Raw genomic sequence first — 27,406 nt, 5'->3', positions numbered from 1 at the left:
AACACACCATTGTAAAGCAATTCTACTCCAATAAAGATGTTAAAAAAAAAGCAAGTGGAAGACTTACTACTAAAGAGTACTAACTAAATAATTTCATTTCTATGAAGTTCTAGAGCATACAAAGAAAACAGGTGCTGAAAATATCTATTCAGTGGTTTCACGGAGTTGAGAGGGGTCAGAGATAGACTGGGAAGGACCACGAGAAGATATTTGAGGTTGACAGAAAAATTCCATACCAAGGGTGTAGGATATAAATGTATATACATTTGTCAAAACTATACAGATAAAGTTTGTGCATGTAACGTGTAAATTTTACTTTAAAAAAATCAAATTCAGGTCTGGAGAAGTGTACAAGTTCTCGAAACTGGGTGATAAGAGCATTAGGCATGTCTGTTGTTTGTATATGTTTGAAACGACTCATAAAGGGTATTAAAAAGAGGAAGCAAGTGGGAGCTTCTCTTCTGGATGGACTTGAAGGGACTCAGAGCATGGACTCAGCTCAGGGGCCTGGCTACACTGTCGGGCAACGATCCCTGCTCAGGGGCTGGGTTATGCTGGTCCAGGAACCAGAGATGTTGAATATGACCATGTTTTTTATAGAACTACAGGCCAGGGAAATATTCTTTTTTTTTCCTTTTTTTTTTTTTTAACATCTTTGAGTATAACTGTTTTACAATAGTGAGTTAGTTTCTCCTTTACAACAAAGTGAATCAGTTATACATATACATATGTCCCCATATCTCTTCCCTCTTGCGTCTCCCTCCCTCCCACCCTCCCTATCCCACACCTCTAGGTGGTCACAAAGCACAGAGGTGATCTCCCTGTGCTATGCGGCTGCTTCCCACTAGCTATCTAATTTACGTTTGGTAGTGTGTATATGTCCATGCCACTCTCTCACTTTGTCCCAGCTTACCCTTCCCCCTCCCCATATCCTCAAGTCCATGCTCTAGTAGGTCTGTGTTTTATTCCCGTCCTACCACTAATCTCTTCATGACATTTTTTTTTCTTAGATTCCATTTATATGTGTTAGCATACGGTATTTGTTTTTCTCCTTCTGACTTACTTCACTCTGTATGACAGACTCCAGGTCCATCCACCTCATTACAAATAACTCAGTTTCATTTCTTTTTATGGCTGAGTAATATTCCATTGTATACATGTGCCATATCTTCTTTATCCATTCATCTGTCGATGGACACTTAGGTCGCTTCCATGTCTGGGCTATTGTAAATAGAGCTGCAATGAACATTGTGGTACATGACTCTTTTTGAATTATGGTTTTCTCAGGGTATATGCCCAGTAGTGGGATTGCTGGGTCGTATGGTAGTTCCATTTGTAGTTTTTTAAGGAACCTCCATACTGTTCTCCATAGTGACTGTATCAATTTACATTCCCACCAGCAGTGCAAGAGGGTTCCCTTTTCTCCCAGGGAAATATTCTTAATCCTGCAAAAATATTGCTGCCCTTGGTCAGCCATGTGATACATTTCTTTTTCCAAGCTTTTTCCATATGGGAACAGTAAAGCCGTAGTTCTCAATAGGGAGCTGTTTGACAATATCTGGAGACACTTTTGGTTGTCACAACCCCGGGGGGGGTGGTAGTGGTGGGACTGTATCTAGCGGGCAGAGGCCAGGGACGCTGTTCAACATCCTCCAACGCACAGGACAGTCCCCACCATAAAGAATCATCTGGCTCCAAATGTCAATAGTGCCAAGACTCAGAAACCTGGAATCAAGAGAACCAACCTAGCTTTCTCTAACACTTTCTGATGTCCCTATAAAATACACACATACACTCAAGGACAGAATGATGGCATCTGCATCTGTTAAATGCCTACTGGGTACCAGTCACTTTTCCGGTACCCTTACGACCATCACACAGAATAGGCGCTGTTATCACCTTTACACGGGAAAGGAGGCTGAGATTCAGATAGGTTGAGAAACCTGCCCAGGGTCACACAGCAGCTGAAAGCTGGAGCAGGAATTTACTCCTCTGGCTGTGGGGCACCCTGCCTCAGGAACTGAAGGGTGCTGCCTGTATGCCAGAGACCATGCTGGTTGCCAAGGGGGCAATAAGGTGCTTGCTGCCTGATCCAGTTTGGAAGCTAGCGCGAATCCTTACAATACAGAGTAGCCAGGGAGAGATGGAATGAGAAATGCAGACAGCCCAGAGTGGTGTTTTATTCAAACTGTTTTGCACAGAAGCATAAGAATGAGGAGGAGGAAGAAGAGTCTGAGTGGACAAATGACCAGCCCCCGGACTCCTTGAAGGAGACTAGCTCCACCCTCTTCTGTCCTAGATACTGGACTGAATATAAATTTCACTGGAAAGCAAGGTTTCAGCTAAAAGTGTCTGAAAACCTTTGTTTCTAAAAGAACTCAAGGGGACTCGCCTGGTGGTCCAGGGGTGAAGACTCCACGCTCCCAATGCCGGGGGCCCGGGTTCAATTTCTGGTCAGGGAACTAGACCCTGCATGCATGCCGCAACTAAAGATCCTGCGTGCCGCAACTAAGACCCGGTGCAGCCAAATAAGTAAATGTATAAAAAAAAAATAAAGAACTCAAGAGAAGATGAACTTACTCTTCAGAAGCAAGTTCAGGAAAGAAGTCACAAAAGAACTATAAAGTATTTTAAATGGGCTTTAAGGGTGGGTGACACGTGGACCCACCCTTAAGTGAGAGAACAGAGGAAAGGATGGGGCCCGTAAGGGAGAGGAGTGCACTTGACAGGTGATCTTGCACCTTGGGGAGTCCCTGAGGATCTGAGGAACCTGGACTTCATTTTGTAGACAGTGGGAATTATTAAAGATTTGGGGGCTGAGTAAAGGGAGGGCAAATGGGATGGAGAATGGAAGACACCAGAGGTAGAGTGAGAGAGGTGGGAGTACGTCTGTGTGGCATTTCTAATACACCAGAGGCTCACTAACTGCCCGGCAGTTCGTGCGACCAGCATCGGGTCCTCAGAAATCGGAGGGCGCACTGAGGAATTCGTGTCTAAGACACTTGTTTCTTTCTAATAACTTAGGTAAGCCATTTGTACCAAAAGGCATTTCAGTCGTTAGGGATTTATTTTTAAAAATTTATACACGCTTGTAATTTTTATATCAATTCATTAATATGCTCATAGATACTTTTTAAAATTATCAATAGTTTTGTCTCCTTCTGGCCTGGTTGGCTGCTCTCTCCTCATCTCATCTCCTGGGACCCATGATGACTAAGATGTATCCTTCCATATTTTTCCTCTAAAGCATGTAATCACATACTAAGTTATTTATATTTACATATCTATATCCATACAGGTACAGGTTTTGCATGTTTTTTTTTTTTTTTTTTTTTTTTGTGGTATGCGGGCCTCTCACTCCTGTGGCCTCTCCCGTTGCGGAGCACAGGCTCCGGACGCGCAGGCTCAGCGGCCATGGCTCACGGGCCCAGCCGCTCTGCGGCATGTGGGATCTTCCCGGACCTGGGCACGAACCCGTGACCCCTGCATCGGCAGGCGGATTCTCAACCACTGCGCCACCAGGGAAGCCCTATTTTTTGGTTTTTAAACTGTGTTGTTCATCGTTTTCTGCTATTCTCCCCTCAACAATATCTTGAAGAAATCCTCTTCCATCCTCTGGTAAGATTCTAATTCAGCTCTTTTACGCCTCATATCATGGTGCAGTGTGGAGCTGCTGTGATGAAGTTAACTCATCTCTGCTGATGGACACTTGGGTTGCTTCTACATTTGTGTCTTTACAAACGATACTGAAATAAACCTCCTGGTATGTTTTGTTAGGGAGGATAGGATAGATTTGAAAAGTTTGCACTGGAGAGCCATGCTGCCTGGGTGGGATTCCTGGCTCTGCCATTTATTAGCTATGCTACCTTGGGCAAGTACTAAACCTCTGTGGGTACCAGTTTCCTCATTTGTAAAACAGGGAGATCATAACAGGATGTGCAGCTCATGTAGAGCTTTCCCAAAGATACCTGGCCCATAATAAGGGCTCAATACTATTAGCTGTTATTGTAAGAGTCCTTATAGCAGTGCTTTTATTTCTATGAGAGAGATTCATGGGCCAGAGGGTATATGGATTTAAAAGTTTTAGTATATATTGTTGATTGTGTTTTTAAAAAAGGCAATCAACATTCATGTTTCTATTGGTGATGGAAGAGAATAAACTTTCACCCACGTCCTCCTGAAAAGAGGTAATATAATTCTTTTTAATTTTTGCCAATTTGATTGTTATAAAAGTGATATATCATTGTTTATTTTGCTTAAATATCCCTGGCCACTGATAAAATTGAAATTCTTTTTATGGGTTTGGTGATTATTTGGATTTTTTCTTCTCTGAATAGCTTTCTTCATTTTCTTTGCTGATTTTTCTAGAGTTGTTTCTCCTCTTCTTTTCAAGGTGGAAGAACTCTTTGAAATCTATATTGCAGATTTTCAGCCTCTGATTTTCCTGAGTTGCAAAGATTATTTTTCAAAATCAAAGCTTGCCTTTTGCATTTATGGTATTTTTGCCATAAAAATATTTTTAATTTTATTTATTTATTTATTTTTGCAGTACGCGGGCCTCTCACTGCTGTGGCCTCTCCCGTTGCGGAGCACAGGCTCTGGACGCGCAGGCTCAGCGGCCACGGCTCACAGGCCCAGCCACTCCACGGCATGTGGGATCTTCCTGGACCGGGGCACGAACCCGTGTCCCCTGCATCGGCAGGCGGACTCTCAACCACTGCGCCGCCACCAGGGAAGCCCCTTCATTTTTATATATTCAAATAGATTTTCCTTTTCTTTGTTAGATTCCAGGGTTCCAATCTTGAGTGAAAAAGCCTCTACCACTCAAAGTTTCCTGAGTTTGTTTTCTGTCCTCAATAATGTTTATTTTCTAGAACATACAGAAAGTCACCTAGAGGTTTTTGAAGAAATCTTACTGTTACATTTTTTACATGTGCTTTCAAGTTGGAGAGGAATTTAACCTAACTTTTTTGGCTTGTAGAGCCAGTTATATTGGCCTCATTGACTACACAGTCCGTTCTTTTCCAACTGACTTGAACCGCCACCTTTGTCCTATAAACCTCGTACATCCTTAGGTCTATTTCTGCATAAGGCAAGTGTTGAAAAAGAGTGTTCTCGTTAATTGTTTTGAAAGCTTTACTAGAAGTTTCTCGCAAGTTCTGAAGAAAGCTAGGTTAAGAAGCGGACGTAGTCACAACCAGACACGCACATTTTTATGATGACTTCTCAACTGATGTGTGCCCTGAGCCTCTCTAGGGCATTGCTAGGAAGGTTACTCAGATTCAGCCAGAGATGGAACCAGGGAAGCTCTTGTAGGTTCCTAGGAAGGAACCTGGGGGCTGCTATTGGGATGACGTGGCATGGGGGAGCTTATGTGACCCTGGACTCAAGTGAAAATGACACACTGAGCTCTCTCCTCTCAGGAGGGGCCCTTGGGGGTTGAAGGGCCAGGAGACATCCAATGGAATCTTGTAACTATTCTAGTTACAATTGTAACTAGAGTGCTAGTTGCTCAGAAAGCTACCTGCCATTTTGCTTCCGGGCTGCACAGCAAATATTCTCAACATGAGCGGGAACCTCAGCGGGTGAAAGTCCTCATGTGCTTTCCTTTGCAAAGACAGAGGGTAACTAGCACCTCTGGGCCAGGTTCTACGGGCCTTTGACCCTTATAAAGGAACCATCCAGAGAACTTTGCCAATTCTTAAAACATCCCTGTGGTTTCTTTCCTCCAAGCGCTGAAGTGTTAACAGACATATTGACACGGCCTGCTCCAGCCAGAGATGGTCAGAGACAGCAGAGTCAGGATGAAAGAAAGCAGGGGCTGGGCAGTTGGCGAGATGCCTTCCCTGGTGGAAAGTGACTGAGCAGACCAGAAGTCCAGCACTTCTCTTGTGCTTTTCATCAGGCCTCTGCCTGTGGCCTTCCCTTGCGTCTGTGCTGAGACATGCTGGATCCCACGGTTTCCTCCAGAACGCTGGGTTCCCTTCACGCCGCCAGGGCGCTTACCCTCATGAACCTCTGCCACCATCCAAATGCAGCTCCCTTGGTCATCTGAACGCTCTCCCTGCCCTGATGTCCTAAGCTCTGTCCTCCCAATCCTGGGCTCTGAACCCCTGGGGACCCCTTTCTATTGCCTGCACACCTCCAATGGCCTCCACCTTCTCAGACTGCCTTCTTTCCCCTCAGCAGGTCCTCGTCGGAGCACCTCCTTCTCTGTCCCATTCCTTCCAGGCTGAGCGCTCTGGCCACTCACTCCTTCTTCTTTTTTAAAGAAAAATATTTATTTGGTTGCGTCGAGTCTTAGTTGTGGCTCGTGGGCTCCTTCGTTGCGGCTCACCGGTTCCTTAGTTGTGGCACGTGAACTCTTAGTTGTGGCATGCATGTGGGATCTAGTTTCCTGACCAGGGATCGAACCCGGGTCCCCTGCATTAGGAGCGTGGAGTCTTAACCACTGTGCCACCAGGGGAGTCCCTGGCCACTCCTTCTTAGCTCCCCCCCAGGGACCTTTGGCTCTGCCCGTTCCGGACACATCAGCATGGTCCACCTCTCTGCGAGCTCCCATCTCCTCCCATGGCTGAGCCACTCCGGCTCTGTTGGTATCTCTCAAACTCAGTTTCCAGCCCAGCTCCCCTCCTCCTCCCCAGGGCCGTACTCCAGTTCCATACTAATATATCCGTGTGTATTTATAAGGGAAACTGCAAATTCTACATGTCAAAGGGTGAATTCCTCATCTTTCCTCTAAGTATCATCTATTTCACATAACTCCCATCACAGTGAATGGTCCCAATCCATCGCATGGTGCGACCAGAAACTTTGAACTTATTCTATATTTCTCTCTCCCCCTCACCTCAACATTAAACCAGCGAACCAACTAGTTCAGTCTCTTCTCCCTCTGAGAAGTTCCCAAAGTCAGTCCCCTCCTCTCTCAGACCCTGCCTCTGCCTCAGTTTTGACCGTCTGTTTCTCCCCAGGACGTATCAACAGCTTCGGAGCTGGTCTCGGCTCTCTCCAGCTTTCCCTCCTCAAAATTTTCCCCACATTACAGCAAGATTTACTTTTGGAAAACACAAATCCAATGATAGCATTCTCCCCTATGGGATGAGACCATCTGCCTCTCTCTTCGTCTCCAGCCTCATTCCCACCACAACCCCAAAGGCCGTTCTTGGCTCTGATCCATCTACACTGCTTGCTGAAGGCTCTATTCCCTCCCACGCCTTTCGAGTCTTGCTTCCAATTCTGGATCCTCGAAACCTCTTTTCTCCCCTTCTCTGCCTAGTCACCTACTCAACTGTCCCTTAAGGCTTGGCTCGTATACCCACTCTCTCTAGAAAAAAAAAAAAAAAGATGGCACAATTATCCCCTCTTTCTATGAGATCGCCTGGTTTCACTCCCCACTCCCCCATCCCTTGTCTTGGGCTGAGTGAGACATTTTCCCTTGTGATTTAATACAATTCCCAGCCTTATATATGCATCTCGGGGGGTGCTCTCTCTCTCTCAAACACCCCCCCCCCACACACACGGGTATTATGTATGCATAAACTGGCATTTAAGATATTGTAGTGGAATTATTGATTTACTCACATGCTCCCCCCTTGAGGGAGGAGATCTCATTCACTTCGTCTTTGTATCCTCCTAGCACATAGCACATGCTTGATTTACAATTGCTTAATTAATGAAGGTATCCCACAACACCCAGCATAGTCCTTCCTATATGCTATGATATTTGATGAAAATATTTCCTGACTCTAAATCATGACCTTCAAGACACCATCTTAAATTTCATGCTCACAGACTAAGAGAATTAAGGGATTGTATGAAGTATAATCTGTGTACATATATATTCTTGTGGCATGGGGTACGGCACTCTCCACCGCTGGAGTGAACCCTGCCTGAACATGACTACGTTAGATGTGGCCTTCAATTCTCATTCCTAAGTTCCCTTAGTGGCCACTTCCTGCTCTGCCTGCCCCATCTACGTGTTTCTGCCTCCCAGGTTTCATCATCCACTTATTTGATAAGTTACGGGAAAAGCAACAACGAAGGGCCACATTTGCTTCTTCACCTGTGGAGAGTCAAGAGACCCACTGTAACACCTGATGCAGACACGCCTGCTTCAGCTCAAGAACTTCAGAGCTGACACATGCTGATCAGTGAAGTTAGAACACACCCTCACACCATACACAAAAATAAACTCAAAATGGCTTAAAGACTTAAATACAAGACATGACACCATAAGCTCTTAGAAGAGTCCATAGGCAAACATTCTCTGACGCAAATCGTACCAATGTTTTCTTAGGCTAGTCTCCCAAGGCAATAGAAATAAAAGCAAAAATAAACAAATGGGACCTAATCAAACTTACAAGCTTTTGCACAGCAAAGGAAACCATAAACAAAATGAAAAGACAATCTACGGACCGGGAGAAAATATTTGCAAATAATATGACCAATAAAGGCTTAATATCCAAAATATACAAACAGCTCACACAACTCAATAACAAAAAAGCAAACAACCCAATCAAAAAATGGGCAGAAGACCTAAAGAGACATTTCTCCAAAGAAGACATCCAGATGGCCAGTAGGCATATGAAAAGATGCTCAATATCACTAATTATTAGAGAAATGCAAATCAAAACTACAATGAATTACCACGTCACGGTGGTCAGATGGCCATCATTAAAAAATCTACAAATAACAAATGCTGGCGAGGGTGTGGAGAAAAGGCAACCGTCCTACACTGTTGGTGGGAATGTAAGTTGGTGCAGCCACTATGGAGAACAGTATGGAGGTTCCTCAGAAAACTAAAAATAGAACTACCGTATGATCCAGCAATCCCACTGCTGGGCATATACCTGGACAAAACTATAATTCAAAAAGATACATGCACCCTTATGTTCACAGCACACTATTTACAATAACCAAGACATGGAAACAACCTAAATGTCCATCAACATGGAAAAAGAATATGTGGTACACACACACACACACACACACACACACACACACACACACACACACACACACAATGGAATACTACTCAGCCATAAAAAAGAATGAAATAATGCCATTTGCAGCAACAATGGATGGACCTAGAGATTATCATACTAAATGAAGTAAGTCAGAAAGAGACAAATACCATATGATATCACTTATATGTGGAATCTAAAATATGACACAAATGAACATATCTACAAAACACAAACAGACTCACAGACATACAGAACAGATTTGTGGTTGCCAAGGGGGGAGAGTTGGAGGGGGAGGGATGGATTGGGAGTTTGGGATTAGCAGATGCAAACTATTATATATAGAATAGATAAAAGTTAAACAACAAGGTCTTACTGTACAGCACAGGGAACTATATTCAATATCCTATGATAAACCATAATGGAAAAGAATATGAAAAAGAAAAAAATATAGATCTGATTCACTTTGCTACAAAGCAGAAATTAACACAATGTTGTAAATCAACTATACTTCAATAAAATAAATTCTAAAAAACGAAAAAAAAAAACAAAAAAAGAACTTCAAAGCTGAGAGTGTTTGGAGAGAGAGGTCATGGGCTGTAGCTGGCAGCTGTAGCAGAGGTGGGTTGTTCTGTTGCCGTAAAACCAAAATATGGGGATTTGGGCCATATACCCAGCAGGCCCAGGTGTTAACTGAGAAGCTCCCTTCACCAGCAGCCCCATGACACATCATCAATAAGCAATGGCAGACAAGAACCCACATCAGCAGTTTCTGAGACTGGTTGGTTTCCCTCCTCACAGCAGGAGCTCCTGCAGTGAAGTCAGGGGTACTTTTCAAGTCAGGTATGGTGGTGACACAGTAGGAAAGTGCAGGCATCCTAGATGTCCCATGCAGCTTTCTGGAGACTTCTAACACCCATATCTGAGGTATCTCACCCACAGAACTACACAGAATTGACTGATACTGATCTTCTTACTCATTTCAGTAAGTGGCAATTGATGTCTCAGGAAGAGAGGACCAAAGAGATATTGGATTTTCAAGTCAGAAGGATGCTGAGAGATCATCTGACCCAACAGACTTATTTTATAGCAAGATGCAGAAGCTGAGGGTCACAGTGTGAAAGCCATTGTTCCAATTCAGAGAATTTCCTACAAATACATTCAAGAAGCTTCTGCAGGGGACTCTTAGGATTTTAGTAGAATTATCAACATTCAGAACCTATGTCTACTTACCTTCGCATCTCCTCAGAAGGCAATGACAGTATCTTACATCAATTTGCAGTTGATAGGAAATTTGCATGTCTTTAGTAATTTATTTTGTATTCTGAGTGGAGACTGGCAGAGAACCTTCGTTCTAGTGCCTTGCTATTCACTCCCATCAGCCCTCACGATATCGGGCCGCTGCTCCAAACACAGTGGCCCTCAAGAAACACCACTGTCTTCTGACTAAGAAAGACCAGCACTTTCCAACACGAGAAAGTAAAAATTCCAGCTCTTACCATTCAAGATGGTTTTCTACAAACGCAGACATGGGGCTGATCTGCACGGTGTAGGTGTCATTGGCGGAGTACTCGAAGAGTCCGTAGTAAGGGTTAAAGAGCTCCTGAGACAAAAGGAAGAAGAACTCTCGCGAAGGACCACTGTAGTCCAGGCTGCAAAGGAAGCAGAGGCCCGGGAAGCTCATTACGTGCAAGAGGCGGGGGACCTGTCCCTACGCAGGGGCTGGCTTGCCCTTTCAGAGTCAGTGCTAGGAAAGCAGAGAGCAGCCTCTGCTCTTTACAGTGGATCCCAAGGGAAGTATAATTTGCTGTAGAAAATGAGAATGTAGTGATTGGTTTGGGGATGATGTCCTTACTAGATGGCCATGGACCAATGCTATGGCAGTGTTCCTTAACCTTTGTCCTCGATCATATCATACCTTTTGGATAAAACACACAACTGGCCCATTCAAAACAGGGACTTCATTGTGGGAGGCACAAAAGAATTTCCTCTGATGGTGCATGTTTGCACGTGTATGAATTGAAAACACTTTCAAGTTCATTCTGCTATGCCCTCCTGGGTGGGCTTGCCCTCCACAGTTGAGATGGTTTGCCAAGAAATCACTGAAATTATATGAAAAATCTGGTATGTAGTTATATACGTGCACTCCTGGGGGAAGAGTTCTTTGGTCAGAAACTCAGAAGGGTACCCACATGAGAAAGTAAAGATGCAGTAGTTTAGGCCTGTAGTTTTGGCTTATACTTTGACCATGTGACCTCAGACTCTAGAACATGCCAAAAATCTTAGGCTCTTAGAGAACATGAAACCTAAAGATTGGCAACACCTGGAGAGAAAGGCCTCCTGGGAGGACATGATCGGAATCACCTTGGGGCAAAGGCTTAGAGACATCCTGCTCCTTCTTGAGAAGAATCACCCAGGATCTGGGGTCTCTGGTCTACCCACACTAAGGTGTCTCCATAAAAGTGCTGTGCCTCACCCCTCCTCTCCAACAAAGGTGATATAGAGCTTGTTTCGCTGGAGCTCCTTCCGGGAATAGGCCATAACCTGATTGAAGGTTCCCTCCAACAGGTGGTCCCGCCGAATGATGAGCCTGGAAAGGAGAAGAAGTCATGTGGGTGGTGAGCGGGTGCTCGGGCTCCGATGTTAGGGAGTGTTCTAGGCGAGCTGTGGGGACCCAGGCTGATGGTCTCATTGCCCAGCCTCTCCAACAAGGTATAGGTTCCGTCAGTTCGGCTACGGCCTTATGTTGACACTCTTTTCAAAACCATGAAAGCACAAGGACAACGTGTACTTTCATAATGGGACACATTCCATCATGTTGGACTACCTTTAGGATTCTTTTTGATCAATTCCAAAAAGAATCTCTTAAGTTGGATTCCTGAGTTTGAGTTTGGCTTTTCAAGATGAAAATAATAAACCCAAAGTGGAAAAAGACCATAACTCTTTACTTAGATCTGAAGATCAAAGCTATTTGACTAATGAGTAGGTAAATTTGTCCCAAGAATATGTAAAGGGAAACATACGATTTTTAAATTTAGTTCAAGATTCCTTGTTTTCTGAAAAGGTCTACCATTGATTTTATACATGGTTTTGTTTGAAATCTACTTTTCTTTCTCCCTCTCCTTCCCTTCTCTTCTCTTCCTGCCTCCCTTCCAATTTCTTAACTTCCTTTCTTCTTTCTTTCCAACTTCCTAACTTTTTCTTTCCTCCCTTCTATGAACATGACTGATACTACACCATGGTATCCAATCTCCAAACATATATTACCAAGTTATAGGGGAGAAAAGGATAGAAACATCTACCAACTGAGTTCAGTGCCAAGCACTGGAGCACTCACTTAATTTTCCCTGGACCCTGACCAAATCCTTTGGCTTCCAGTTTTCGGTAGAAATTGCGGAGCTTGGCCTCAAAGTCTCTCCTGTAGGGTGAAGGGGCTCTTGCACTGGCTCTCTGTAAACCTGCAGAGAGAAACACACAGGCTGAAGGTCATCATTTTTTATTGAAGAACAAATATGCAGGGCAACGGAGGAGAAAGGGCCAACCAGAGGCACATTCCTGCGTCTTCGTGTTTTACTTCTCCAAGACATTTCCCTTCATTTCTATCACTCCCTCAGGGACTTTTATAATAAACAGGTATAATATAATAAACAGAAAACTGAATTCTGATGACAATAAATATTTATGTCTTCCACTCCATTTCAAGTTGTATTTCTCTTCAGAATACCTCGATGAGCATATTTCTTGGCTTAGTTATGCTTGAATATTCTAAAACAACATAAATCAAACTAGGCTCTTGTAAGTTACTATAAGAAGTGGTTGTAACTATTAGGAAGCAACTAGGATTGTAATATATGTGCACTTTGTACTTCTCTAACTATACTGATGCTAAAATAAATATCCATGTCCATTAGGCCCCAGAGCATGCAGGAGTTTATATCAGATTACCTTGCACTATAAAAGAAAAATTAATAATAATAATTCCTTACTCTTTACAGAAGAGAGCTTTTGTATCACCTAGAGTGCTTTGTAGTTGCTTTATTATCTTTATATACCTTTTAATGAAAAAAGGAATGGAAAAAATAACATTCTTCTCCAAGTTTCACAGATGGCTATGATCATGGTCTGCCCCTTCGATAACTATTTATTAGTTTATATTCCAGGTACTGAATTTATAATCTAGATAAAACTGATACAACCCAACTCACAGAAATGAGAATATTATTATAAGTTGAGATGATTCCTACCCATGAAGGAAAGGAACTTAGTTCTTTGAGATCACAGAATATTCTGGCCAAGTTCAGGAAGGCTTCCCTGGGGAATAGCTGAAGAATAAGTAGGCATGAATTAGATTGAGTGAGTTAGGAAGGGCTTCCTCTTAACTTAAGAGAAGAGATGAGCTGGGAGAAGAGCAATCTAGGTAGAGGACCAGCACATGCAAAGGTACCGTGGCAGGATGGAAAATGGTGCTCCAGTTTATCTGGAGCATAGGGTGTGAGGACCAGAGTGATGCAAAACAAGGCTTGAGAGGTGGGTGGGAGACAGATCAAACAGGATAAGGTACGCTGTATTAAGCGATTTTGTTTAATGTTAAGCACAACAGGAAAGCCATTGTGTGGGGACCAGCGTGATGTGTCTTGAGTTATGAAAACCTTAGTCTTTCTGCAATAGACAGAAAACACCGGAGAGGCCCAGAGTGGATTTAGACAGCCTGCATTGCACTAGGGTGGTGTCAGTGGAGGCGAGAAATGGGACTATATCGAAAAAGAAAAAAGAAGAAGATAGATTGGAGATGTCTTTAGGAGGCAATGAACTGGATATTGGTAGTGAGGCCAAGGTGGGTTTCAGACATCATGATGGAATGGCCTGTGGTGACATTCACTGAGATGGGGACAAATGGAAGAAGCACAGATGGAGGAGATCACGAGCTTGGTCTCTGACGGCGTGCATTTGAGTGCTTGATTGGAAAAAGACATAGCTTGAGAGAGAGGAGAAGAGTCTTGAGGATGGTAGGAAGGGAAGGATGAGTCTGCAAAGGTGGCCAAAGACGTAGATGAAATGCCTACAGCTTGTGTCCCAGAAGCCAGCTGAAGAGGTGACTTAAGGGGAGGAGCCATCAGTAGTGTTAAATGTGGCTGAGAGATCAGGAGGAGGGCTGAGAATTACCCATAGGACTGGGTGCCCAGAGCTCGCCGCGACCTTAGTGAAGACGCCCCCTCTAATGCACAGGTGTGAAGGGGGAGAGGGAGGTGGTAGCATTGGAAGACTTGTAAGATAGGCAGCAGGCATTTGAGACAGTTTCTGTCTAAGGGCTTCAATTTTCTCAGTGAAGGAAGAAGGCACATCATTTGCCAGGAGAGACCCAGGGGTTGGAAGTTTGAAAGGAGTGGCAACGTTTGAAATAGCAGTAGAGAAGAGCATACGTTGGTTGAATTTTCTTTTGGGTGTTTAAGGTCCATGTGAGGTGGAGAGATGACTAATTTATAATTGATAATCTGCCTTGTCAGGTGAATTTGTCCAAGAATGCCTGACTACAGATGTAGGGGAAGCAGATAGTAAGGTGATCTAGGAGTGGAACTCTGTAAATGAAATGGAGAGGATCGGGGAGCTCAGGGCATTGTCAACAAATGAGGAACCAGGGAGTCTATGCTGGATGAGGGAGAGGCAGTTAGAAAGGAGAGGCGTCCGTGAACTGGAGGTCCTGATGAGGGCACAGGGTGGTATCAGGGAAAGCAGCTGAATAAGCACGTTGGATGGGAGTAGGATGCTTGCATCAGTGACTTCAGAGATGACAACAAGGCAGGAAGGGGACTGTGGGACCAGTGGAGGAGGAGGAGGAGGTCAGGGCAGACAAGGAAGCCCAGAAACTGGGAGGCCAAGGAACTGCACGGGTGCCCTTGTGGATGCTGATGTCATCCAGGGAGATGGAAGGACTTGGGGAGGAGAGGGAGACTGTGAGACGGGTGCCACAGTCTTTAAGAATGAGAAAAAGGTCGGTGGACGACAGAAACTAGGAGCAGAGATACAGCTGATCTGTGTTAGCAAGGAGGCACGCAGGGCGCCAGCGGCACCAGTCTCACCAGCGAGTCTTGCAGCATCTGAGGTGTGGGGGGAACCAACAGCCACCACTTGAAAAGGAAAGAGTCTCTGCTGAAATACCACGTTTCAGGATATAGGTAGAACTAGAATACAAGTCTGTAGGTACAAGTATAATTTTCTGCCATCAGATTACAGTATTTTTTATAATACAATTTTCATTACTGCTGGTACTACCACTATCGTCCATGGTCACTACGATGCATTTGTCTAATAACTTAAGCTTTACAAAGCGCTTTGGCACCTATGATTCACTATGTTGCCCCAGGCAAATGTCATAAAGGTCTAGAAAAATGGGAATTGTAAAGTTTAACTTCAAAATATCTGGCTTACATAGTCTAGGACCCCAAGGTCAAAGCTAGGAGAGTAAAGAATTAAGCACTTTGACAACGTGAATTGGATGATTCTTCGCGTTCACGGTGTCAGTAATGTCTGTATCAGGAAGGTTGATTCCTTTTATAAAACTTATCCAAATAATTCACAGTTAGCAAGTAACTCTACACACCCTTATTTTTTCTATCTGCAGTATGATATCTCCCCCATGTGATGATACTCTACACACCAAAGGAACGTAGACACTCTACTGCCAAAGGGTTGGACCAAGATGTAGACACGTTATCAGGCTGGGACCATCTCTACCACAAGATGGCAGATCATCATGCAGACCAGCAGGTCCCCCGGATGGAAGGCTCTGCTCCCCAGAAGGAAGTCATCCCGTGCACACTGGAAACAACTGATTGTCCTGATGCCGGCTCTGACAAAGCTCCTGGTCCTCCTTTTCCCAAGCCATGTCATCTCAGCTATGCTGTACGTCAGACACAGCACACGTGAGACATTTCCTCAGCAATGCTACTCATACACTTCTTTGGAGGAAGGCATAACAATGAGATCCTGACTTAAAAACAGATTCTGGGAATTAGCGAAACGACCTCTAAGAGATAGTTCTGAACAACAGGACGGGGGTCATTCTGAACAAATGAAAAGATATTCTAGTTTGAGAGACCTATGGAAGTATTGAGTGACACTAGCTGAATGAGACATCCCTTCTGGGGGGCAGAGCATGTTGCTAAATTCTGTTTTTCTTCTCCATTTCCCCCTGGCTTCAAAAGCCAAGTTTGAACTCTAACTCTGGAGGTCATAAGAAGTTACTAGATTTTTCAACTAACTCCTTTTACTAAATTTTAAAGTTAAAAAAATAGATTTGGGTTTGCCACAAACACCCATGACAATGTGATCTTGTAAACCAAGACAATGGGGAAACACTCTTCAATATCTGGATCCCATTTGGGAGTATGGATTTGACTGAAGCTAATTATCCTGATGAACCCAGGAAAGACTAGCTTCTTTTTTTTTTTGCTAAACGGTTGAATATATATTTCCTCATTTGGAATGGAAAATACCCACAAAGAATATCATGAGTTCTAATTCTAAATTCATTCTAATACACAAAGAAAACTTTAGGGAAACAATTTCACATCAAGTTAAAAACTCCTTTGGCATCTTCGTGGGGGCATAACGGTGCTCCCTAGTAAGCATGGAACCTAGTAACTCCTTTACAACTTAACAAAAAGTTACTCACATTGGTATCTAATAACATTCTGATTCATGAGCCAGAATGTTCCAGAAAGGGCTCTTCCCTTTTAAATGCTCAGAGAGGGCTTCCCTGGTGGCGCAGTGGTTGAGAATCCGCCTGCCGATGCAGGAGACACGGGTTCGTGCCCCGGTCCGGGAAGATCCCACATGCCGTGGAGCAACTAAGCCCGTGAGCCATGGCCGCTAGGCCTGCGCGTCCGGAGCCTGTGCTCCGCAACGGGAGAGGCCACAACAGTGAGAGGCCCGCATACCGCAAAAAAAAAAAAAAAAAAAAAAAAAAAAAAATTAAATGCTCAGAGAGTGTGTTTTAGAACAAAACAGCAGTTTAGAGCAGGGGTCCGCAGACTTTCTGAAAAGGGCCAGATAGTAAGTATTTTAGGTTTTGGGGGCCATACGGTCTCTGTCGCTACTACTCAGCTCTGCTGTTGTAGCATGAAAGTTGCCACAAAATATATAGATAAAAGGGTGTGGCTGGGTTCCAATAAAATGTTATTGATAGACACCAAAACATGAATTTCATATAATTTTCATGTCATGAAATACTGGTTTCGTGAAAAATGTTTCCAAATCATTTAAAAATGCAAAACACGTAATAGCTTGGGGTCATTACCAAAACAGGTGGCACTGTGTCAACACCCAACTTAGCATGCAGATGATCAGAAAATTGAGAGGGGACTAAGGGAGAGAGGGCACCTTCATCAGGTGGAAACACAGGTGGCCACTTGCAGGAGACAGAATGCCAGACCCTCAAGTTACCTGGGGAGTTCTGAGGTGACGAGCAGGGGGAACAGCGAGGAGAGAAGCTGTACCCAGGGTGGAAGGCAGCCTGCAGGGGGACATAGGACATAATCTCTTCTTCAAAGAGACTGCAAAATAAAAAAACAAAATTAAAAAGTTAGTTCTCTGTCCATAAGAGAACGTTCACAAATTGGGGTAAGAGTGGTTACAATTCTCACGAGACAACGAAAACACTTAGATTCACTTAGATGGGCACATCCCGGCACGCAAACTCTCCCTGTTATTTTAAACCCGAATTAATCCTACAACAAGGTCTCCATCAAGTACCATACGTAGCTCTTGATACCCCAGTCTTACATGTAGAGAAAGAGGTGAATAGCAGGTATAAGGGTGGGAGCCCTACTTCAGTTGCAGCCACTAGAATATTCTAGAACAAGCAACGAGTGTTTCAGTCTGGGCTGTCCTGGAGAACTGCCCAGATTAGCTTTTCCAGTTGCTTTTCCAGAACTGTTTCAGGCTCAGCCCCTTACCTCAGCAAAATGACTAGATCTGCATCACAGGACAACTTTTCAAGCCCATGATTACCCTCGGTCCGAATGTAATGGATTTTCTCCCTAGAATAATGTGGGAAGGAAAATAAGAATTACACACCGATGCATAAGGTAAGGAATGAACCCCATTCTGAGCCCCCTTTCTCTTCCAATAGGGCTGAACAGTGATGTTCTAATGTCCAGAGTATTTCGAGGTAGTTAAGTTCATATTGCAGGTTCCCATGATACTCTCCAAGGGATCACCTTTCCTCAGACTCACACGGGGACAGAAGCCACGGGGCACAACACAGGTAGGTCCTCAGAGAGACACACAGTTGGGAGTGGAGCTGGGGAGGACTGTTGTGGGTTCATGGCATCTTGGAAGCCATGGGAAGAAACAGTGAAGAGGTGTCTCCTGAGAAACCTTATGACTGATGGAAAATGAATTAACTCCACACTGGGTCCAGAGAGGGTCTGGCCTCAGAATACATAAGAGTCTCCCAGGTCAGTTTGAGTATAGGCACCAATTTCTCTCTGTTTAATTACAACTCATGCATTCTGACTTTTTCACAACCTCCAACTCCAACCTGGCAAAATGATTCCAATAAGTCTATGGATAGATAACGTTTCTTTTGATCAAATGAACTTTGTAATGTGCTTCTCTGACATTCAGATATTCAAAGATTACAAACACTATGGCCAAGAATCATTCCCTTGTGGGTATGCTTCAAAGAAGTTAAAAGTTTTTCTCCTTTCTTGAAGAGATGCAGCAGAAATCTGAGAAGACTTAAGGACTGATTTTTTTTTTTTTAATTTCACTTTTTTCTTTTTTTGTTTAAATTTTTTTTTTTTTTTTTTTTTTTTTTTTTTTTTTTTTTTTTTTTTTTTTTTTTTTTTTTGCGTTACGCGGGCCTCTCACTGTTGTGGCCTCTCCCGTTGCGGAGCACAGGCTCCGGACGCGCAGGCCTAGCGGCCATGGCTCACGGGCCCAGCCGCTCCACGGCACGTGGGATCTTCCCGGACCGGGGCACGAACCCGTGTCCCCTGCATCGGCAGGCGGACTCTCAACCACTGCGCCACCAGGGAAGCCCATTGTTTAAATTTTTGAGATGATTTTAGAGTCACATGTACTTGTAAGAAATTAATAAAGAGTGGTCTAGTGTACCGTTTCATCAGTTTCCTCTAATGAAAGATTAAAAATAAATCTATTAATAAAAATACTATAGGTGCAACTTTTTTCTCTCTCTGATTATAGTAATGTGAATCCAAATCTTCATCATAACTTGCATATTTTCAGGTAAAAATATAATGAACTTGACCTTTTGGTGTGGGTATTTTTAAGAAGACAAGAGAAACTTTTTGGCTTCTACAAAGATACACAAAACGGGATTAAACAGAGAAATGCACTGTGTTCCAACCTGAAGTTATGGGTAGAGTACTGCTGCAGTATAATGCTATTTCCAAAACCTGTGGGTGTTCACAGTGGCTCCTCTGACCAGGGACTTGGAAACTGGAGCAGACCTGTCCACACATCCTTTTTCAGGGAGGAGGTGGAAGCCCGGCCAAGGGTACAGGCACCAAGCCTCCTCCACCAGCTGCTTCTCCCTCCACGCCCCTGTGCCCTTGACTCCATGTGCCTGAGCACGGTCCCCCAATCCTGACAGCATCTCACAGCCCTCTTGTTTGGAGGATTCTCGTGGACCCTGTTCCTCTGGTTTACCAACTGCAGCCCCACGAAGGACTCTCAAATTGATGTGTTCCCCCAGTGGCAATGTCCCTGGGGCAGGTCACCCTGCTGCCCCAAGGGACCCACATCTGGGCAAGCCCCTGGTCTCCCTGACTGGGGGAAAAGGTAGAGAACATTCTAGGGGGTCACTCTTTATTCCCTGGGTTCCTGGGGAAACAAAGTCCAAAAAGAGTCAAGTCCATGAGGGCAGGAGAGCACCCTTCCTGGCCACGGGAAGTGGCACCCTCTGTAGTGGTTCTACCATCACCCTACCTACTCAGACCACATACACATATCAGAAAGCCAAGCAGAGTTTTCTGAGAGTTTTGGTTGCTCTTCACGGGACATTACACCCTCTGTCATGTATGCGAAAATCTCACGCACACCTAGTGTTCTGAGGGGCCTCCAAATGTCCCTGGGTCCAGACCAAAGGCACTGAGACCTGGGGGAGATCTCTGAGGGTGACAATGCCAACCGCCTCTCCTACATGCATCCCATCAGGAGAACTCCAGTGTAAAGCTCCCCTCAGAGCTCAGGTCAGTAGAGCCACCTGCCTCCTTGACATCCTGACGTCTTCATCTGTGGCCTCAAAGACCTTAAAACTCAATATCCACAAGGAAATCCTGGCCATCCTTCCATCACTATCACTCAATTCTGATCATGTCCTTCATAGCCCATAACACAATCTATAGCTATATATTTGGCTTTAAAAAAAGTCACACTTGTCTATCATCGGTCTTCCTCGATAGTAAGTCCCAGGAGAGTAGGACTGATGTCTGTTTGGCTTAGATACTGGGTACACAGCCCTCGCACAATCCTGATTCAGAATAGCTGCTCAATAAAAGTACTAGTTGAAGGAAAGAAAGAATGAATGAGGACTGCTACCATGACCCTTAAACTTAACAGATGTCATTAACCCCTGGGTTTTATGCCTCCGCCTTCCCTCTCCTCATGTGGTTTCCTTATGCTTCACTACTTCTGCTGAACACAGTTTTCTGAGAACTCATCCTCCACCCTCTAACCCAACGACTGGCTTTGCAAACCCAAGACAGTGGATCCATGGCTCCTGGAGAATAGCAATGACCATGAGGTCACGGTCCGCATGTGGGAACCGCAGAGGAAGCAGTAAGTTTTTCCTCTGGGCAGGGTCATGGGGAGAGGAGGTTTTCCTTTCTACTAATGGATCTTTAAAGTCAAACCGAGTCACCCTCACACCACATCTAGGTGCAGGCAGAGGCACAGTCATAGGCCCAGTGCCCTGTTTTTTGGATTCTTAAAGCCTGACACCCTGAAGAGCAAACTCTTGCTCTTGTTCTGCCTTTTTGATTCCATGACCTCTTAGTCAGTTTCTGATGTCACTGTGGGCTTTCTGTTTTTGATGAGCTCTTTGGGTTTTCAACCTGGGGGTCTACAGGTCCTTTAGGATCCATTAACTGTTTGAAATTATATGCAAAGATTTATGTTTATATATGGAGGAGAGTCTATAAGAGCTTTCATCAGACTCTCAAAGGAGTCCTTAACCTTAAAAAGGTTATTAGGTTCTACATTAATTTCCAATTTTTTTCCAGTTCCAATATTCCCTAATTCCAAGTCACCCACATCTGGAAAATCATAATTGTACAATTCCACACTGCAAAAAACCCCTCAGAGGTTTCTTAGATTTTGTTATAATGTGATACTACACAACAGTGCTGAAATTGTTTACTTCTCTTCAGAAATATACTCCACTCTTTTACACAGGGGATTATTTTTACTACTCTAAAAATGATTTAAAGAAGACTCTAGTGCGGGCTTCCCTGGTGGCGCAGTGGTTGACAGCACGCCTGCCGATGCAGGGGACGCGGGTTCGTGCCCTGGTCCGGGAGGATCCCACATGCCGCGGAGCGGCTGGGCCCGTGAGCCATGGCCGCTGAGCCTGCGCGTCCGGAGCCTGTGCTCCACAACGGGAGAGGCCACAACAGTGAGAGGCCTGCGTACTGAAAAAGAAAAAAAAAAAAAAAGAAGACTCTAGTGCCTTTTGGGAGCTCACATTTCTCCCAAAAGTAAGCAGTGAATTCCTTATTTAGTGGTAGAATCTGTAACATAAAAATGTTCAAGAGCAGTGATGTGTCAGAAAGTTTTCAGGTAGTACAACGCCTCTGAAAATCCCTTGGAAATTCCCTTAAATTATTACGTACCGTGAGCCGGAGAGCAGCCCACGAAAGGACCGAGGATGGCCCTGCCTTCCGTGGCACAGTAATAAAACGTGGGCAGAGCTGAACACACGTGGAAGTGATAATCAGTCAAGCTAAAGTCCTTTGGTCACTCAAAAAGTAATCAGTGTTTCCTATCTTCAAAGTAGAGGAAGCAGGCTCTGAGGCAAGAGTGGTTCAAAGACCAAGAAGATATAGACCCTGCCGTAAGACACTTCCAATGTTGTAGCAAGACATTAGTACATGGTAGAATACAAGGGATAATGGAAAAATATCTTAGAGGTACAAAACCAAATGCTATTAAATCAAAGCAAAAGAACTACTAAAGTCTGCCTAGATCACCAAGACTTCGCGTTTGACTTGAGCCTTTAAAATGGGTTGAAATGCCTTTAAGGGAGAAGCCATTCCAGGAAGGGTGTGGGTAGGAGAGGGCACAGGCTGTTTGATGGAGGTGGAAGACACGAGAAGGAAGTAAATACGAGCACAGGACGGTGGAGAGTTATATTAGAGCCAGTCTTAGGCGAAGACTAAGACTGTGCTTCGAAATCTTGACTTTATTACATACATAACAGGAGCCATGGGAAGTTTTCGTTTGGGGGCATTGTTTTGTTGGTATGGAGTAACGAAATGGAAAGTATTTGTTAATGAATTTTGAAATCGTGGAGAGAAAAGCTGTAGAAGTGTCTCAATATAGTTCATCTAGTTCTTCAATTGCAATGAATTCCACTCTTATGAGAGGGTTTCCTTCTTTCCTCAGCATGAGCTCTGATGTAAGAAAGGTTCCATCAAAGCCAGTTCCTTTTTGGAGAGGGAGCTCGTAGTTTCATAAGGACCTGAACAAAGAATTTCCCCCCTGCCCCAAAAACGCCATGTAAATAAGCCAATTTTATTAGTCGGTGCATTTTTCACAAGTTCTCAAACTATGCTCAGATTGCACCTCCCTCCCCTTCCAGGAAACTAAGGGCTTATCCTAATGGTTAGGCAGGAAAACCTGCAGAAGATCTACACAAACAGCTTCGTTCATACGGCCTCAAAACCTCATGAGGTAGGCAAGAGTCCCTGAGTCACAGATCTGGCCTAAACCGCTCAGTGGCCTGGCTAGGGTGGACAGATCAGGGATTAGAAGAGAGGGGCTGACCAGAGGCCCTGCGAGGGTGAGGGCCAGCGGCCCGGTCTGGAACAGGATGCCAGCCGGCCCCCTTACTCACAATGAGGTTAGTATCCCATACCCATCTCTGCCCTCCTCCTGCTATTGTGTGGTGTGCTTCCTCAAGGACTAAATTCCAGAGAGGGTCCTTAGCTGCACTGAGGTCCCCTGAAAGAGAGTCTGAGAGCCACTGTGGCGGCCAGCCCTGAGGATACTCCACGGGAAGCTTTTTTTCAAGGGTGTGGGTGACACGGCTTATAAGGAGGTAGTGCTGTTTATAGTAGAGTGGTAGGGAGTATCTCCTTAAGAGATCCCTGCAAAGTCCGGGAGAGAGATGATGAGGAGGCAACCCTAGGCCATGGCGGGGAGAAGAGAAAAGAAGGGCTGGAAGAAAGTGTGGAGATACATGTTTAGATGTGAAGCTGAAGAAAGGGGGGTGGAGTTGAGATGATGAGCATTTGGGAGGATGGAGGTTCTAATTTGCGCAGAGTAAAACCACACGGAAAAGAAGTGTCAATGGGGGTGGTGACAGAGGGGAAAGGAACAGTGAGTGATCCATCCTGGCAGGATTAATAAAGATATGACTAGCAAAGAGGTTATTTTTAGGTGTTGGTGACTCACTGAGGAGGTCAAAGCAGAGGATTATAGTTGTCAGCCAGATTCAAAAGACCACCAGGTGGCAGGTGGGGAGTTAGGGGCGGTCCCTGGCTGCATCCCTGCCCACCTTGCCTGGTCCTTTATACACAAACCCAGTGAAGCGTCTTAATGGTGCCCACATTGTGACCCTGTTGCCATGGTGAGGAGGCTGAGGGTAGAGGATTAAATGACATGCCTCCATCACTGGTCCCTAAGTGCTGGAGCAAGTATTCAAACTCTGAGTGGATACACGTAACCATTGTGCATCTCCAGCTTTGGAAATGCTGGGTAGTAAACTGAAGGAGAGATATGCTTGAATATCTGGGTGAGAAAGTGGGATTTAAGTTCAGAGGATATTTTCTCTTTTCATCACTTTGGGTGGCTTTCCCTTCCAAATAAAGTGATTCAGAGTTTCAGAGACACTCATTCAGAAATGACCGTAACGGACATTAGGATTTCAGGCGTTAGAACATATATGATACTTTTTGTCTGCTGGTTTAGTTTTGAATATAGTCATCTAATATCTGGGGTGCCGTCAGACAATTATATTCTCAAAACAAAAATAATTTATATGCTGCTTTACATAAATAATTTTTTGATGAAAACTATTTTGCTCCCTTTCCGTGCTTCTCTCCAAATCAACGGAAATCATTTTAGCATCATAAGGATAATAGGTAACCTGGCATGATAAGTATCTCTGATTGCAACACTTCAGAGAACATTAGAAACCCCTGGATCCTTCATTTTAAATATTCAGGTTATAATTTAAATGCATGAATAAAACACATCTTAAGTGTCTGCCCTCTCTCCACAGAGGCTGCCCCACCTGGAAAACCAGCAGGAGAGACCTGTAGGTAGAGGGTGGTAGACAGGCCCCTACCTGAGTGTGTGGTTTCTCGCCAAACTTGGCTGACGCTCTTGCAGCATTTCAAAAATGTTTGGCTGGCGAAGAAATGCCACAATCTTGTCATTATATGCTGAAACAGACAAAAGCACAAGTTGTGGTTGAGTCTTCAGCCCAGAGATAATTTTGCTCATGATTGGAAAATGGCAGCTAGATACCAGGATTTAATGGAGGAGTTGAAAAGGCAGGGAGCAAACTCATCAAAAAATGTAAGCTCTTGAGGGTTTTTTCTGTGACATAATGGTATGATTATTTTGAAAAGATCAAACCCAAAGTGAACCAGATCTAAGTTAATTATCTTTAATATTCTAGGAACTTAACTGGGTGTTAACTCATCCCCTTGTGAACAGATGGAGAATAAAATAGATCTTCCATGAGGGGAGTACTACTCTGTTCTTTCTGACTTCTCTTGTCATTTTGCCGTAGTTATTATGGCAAAAGATTCTTTATGAGTTCAAAGAAATCCTTTTCTGAGCACTTGCACTTATGACTTTGGCCATCCGTTGATTTCCCAATAGTGATAATGAAAACATCCAAATCCATTTAGACTCTCTCACCTCATTTCCCCTGATACAAGTGGCATGTGTTTTGGAAAGAGGTAGCTGAGGTTAGGAATGGAGACTGTGCCAGTTTATCCCCATACATGCATGGGAAGAGAGGTCTAAATTAAAAAGTGCATCTAAAAGCAACAAAATCCGTCACCTCATTTAAACTATGCTCTCCTGGGACCCAGCTAACAAATCACTGAATGGAATAAACAAGTCGGGGGGAATGATGGTCTGGAAGAGAGGGGAGGGAAGAGAGGGAAGGGAAGAGAGAAGGACAAAGTGAGGAGAAAGGGAGAGGGAAAAGGGGCAAGCAGGGGATGGGAACAAAGGGTAGGGGAGTGGACTATACCATAAGAGAGGAAAAAGAAAACGCAGAATCCTGAATATTAAAGGAGTCACGATAAGACACACAAGGCTATCCAGGGGTTCACAAAGCGTGATACATACCCAGTGGCAGTGACTCATGTTGATGTTGGCTTCGAATAGCAGCTACTAGACTGTGTCCTGGCCTGGCCAGTAAAGAGGCTCCTCTGTTTCTAGAGACTTCTGAGGCCTAATCGCAAAATAAAATTGTCAGCGTTAGAAATCTCACCCATTTCGGATGATCTTTGGAAACTAATTTTTCAAAACGAGGGGTAAAAAGGCCCTGACATCACCTAAATTAAAGAAGCAATGAAGTTATAATCCTCAAAGTGATGGAAAATAAGCAAGTTTAAAAAAATGACTCAGTAGAATGGTCATGAATACATTAATACACTGAAGACTAAGAAATATTTCTCATCAGAAATATGTTAAAGAGATGTAAATAAACTCTACATGAATATTATTGGTAAGGTAGGTTTATGACCTTCATCTCTAAGAGGCAGCACTGAACTTCATAAACTGAATGTGGAATGGGCTCGTTTCCTTAAATGGTGTTTATTACACTCAAATGGCATTTCTTTGTTTAGTGGCTTTTCTTCCATTCACTGTGCTGGCTACTCTTCACATAGTATCTCATATCCTCACAAAATTCAGCCAGATAAGCATTATTCACTCCCGTTTACAAATGGGGAATCTGAGGATCAGAGAAAATTAAGTCTTTCCAAAGCTTTCAACTGTAAGAGATAGAACCAGGATACTTATTGATGACTGAGTGCAAAGAATTTTTTTACTTCCCCATACTACTAGCCTGCATCCAACATCTTGGTTTGGGTTGGACATTTTGACATAACTTCATGGAATATGGCATTTGCTTAGCTTAAAACTGATATTTGTGATGATTAACTTTAATTTAGCTTGATTTAAAATGTATATAAATTCCCTAGGTTCTAGAGCATGACAATGAGTTTCTACCATGATTCCATATATATTTTGCTCCTTAAAGGACCCTTGCAGGGTAAGCTATTTAAACCAAGGCACCACACTGGAGATTTTCCACGTTGGAGTACATTCACCAGATATACGGGGTTTGGTGTAGATTATGACTCCTTCTATGAAATTTGGCGAAGTAGCCAAAACAGGCTTTAAAATATTTCAGAATTTTGAAGATGACATTGTAAGATACTCATAAAGGGCTCAAACATCCAGACAGAAAAATGAAAGAAAGTTCGGCGACCAGAATTCACTCACACAGAATTCAGGAGAGGTGATGAGCTCCTATGCTCCAAACCCCAGAAAGGTCCAGGTCAGTCTCAAAGTGGTCACTTAAGACTAGGCCACATGTGATATTGCAGATGACAAAGTAGGACAGATTACTTAGGGTTTCCTAATTACAGAAATGGTAATTGCTGGTTTTCCTTTAGGTCCTACTTTCATGTCTCACACAGACAAGAATAACACCCTTCGTATGAGATGTGCTACCAGTTCCCTATCTGTATGTGGCAGTCTTTGAACTGCTCTTCTGGAATTAGTAGGGACACAGATCCATCCGTTTCCTCTCCAGATTCTTCTCTTTGCCCATGGCTCACTTGAGGGACGAGGGAATAGATTTTGTGCCACTCTGGGTGACTTCTCCCTTTGATGCCATTAGCACCCAGTTCTGTTCAGCGGGTGTAGCCAGCCACCGAGATTTAGATGCCAGTACTTCTGTAACAGCACTTTCTGGTTATATGGTTATAACGCAAAGTGATGAAAGAAAGGTTTGCTGATGGCTTACATGCAGTAGTGAGTCTCATATTTCTTTTTTCTCCATGAATTAATAAATACATAAAGGCTTTCCGGGACTGAAGTATCTCTTTTCCTTCAAGGGAATTGTGTCAATCCGCCTTAATGTGTGTTTAAAATATTTTTTGATGCTGTAAAGACAGGAATCTCAAAAACCACTCAGTTGAAGAGTATCCAAGTGATGAATTACA

General features: G+C 43.9%; 1 protein-coding gene across 9 annotated transcripts in view; it reads right to left on the bottom strand.

Annotated features, from left to right (window-relative positions):
• HECW1 (HECT, C2 and WW domain containing E3 ubiquitin protein ligase 1) overlaps nucleotides 1-27,406 on the bottom strand; it is a 463,589-nt gene that overhangs the window by 37,093 nt on the left and 399,090 nt on the right. For all 9 annotated transcript variants that reach the window (XM_067042890.1, XM_067042895.1, XM_067042893.1 and 6 more), the window contains 7 exons: nucleotides 25,518-25,623; nucleotides 24,499-24,595; nucleotides 17,918-18,001; nucleotides 17,406-17,515; nucleotides 12,301-12,421; nucleotides 11,440-11,553; nucleotides 10,463-10,615 (listed from right to left, as the gene is read on the bottom strand). In XM_067042890.1, the coding sequence (XP_066898991.1) occupies nucleotides 10,463-10,615; nucleotides 11,440-11,553; nucleotides 12,301-12,421; nucleotides 17,406-17,515; nucleotides 17,918-18,001; nucleotides 24,499-24,595; nucleotides 25,518-25,623 (785 nt within the window). The remainder of the gene's footprint in view (nucleotides 1-10,462; nucleotides 10,616-11,439; nucleotides 11,554-12,300; nucleotides 12,422-17,405; nucleotides 17,516-17,917; nucleotides 18,002-24,498; nucleotides 24,596-25,517; nucleotides 25,624-27,406) is intronic.

This window comes from Kogia breviceps, chromosome 9 (assembly GCF_026419965.1).
Source record: "Kogia breviceps isolate mKogBre1 chromosome 9, mKogBre1 haplotype 1, whole genome shotgun sequence".
Classification (NCBI taxonomy): domain Eukaryota; kingdom Metazoa; phylum Chordata; class Mammalia; order Artiodactyla; family Physeteridae; genus Kogia; species Kogia breviceps.
The sequence above is the reverse complement of the archived record's forward strand: the minus strand, read 5'-3'. Positions and strand labels throughout refer to the sequence as shown.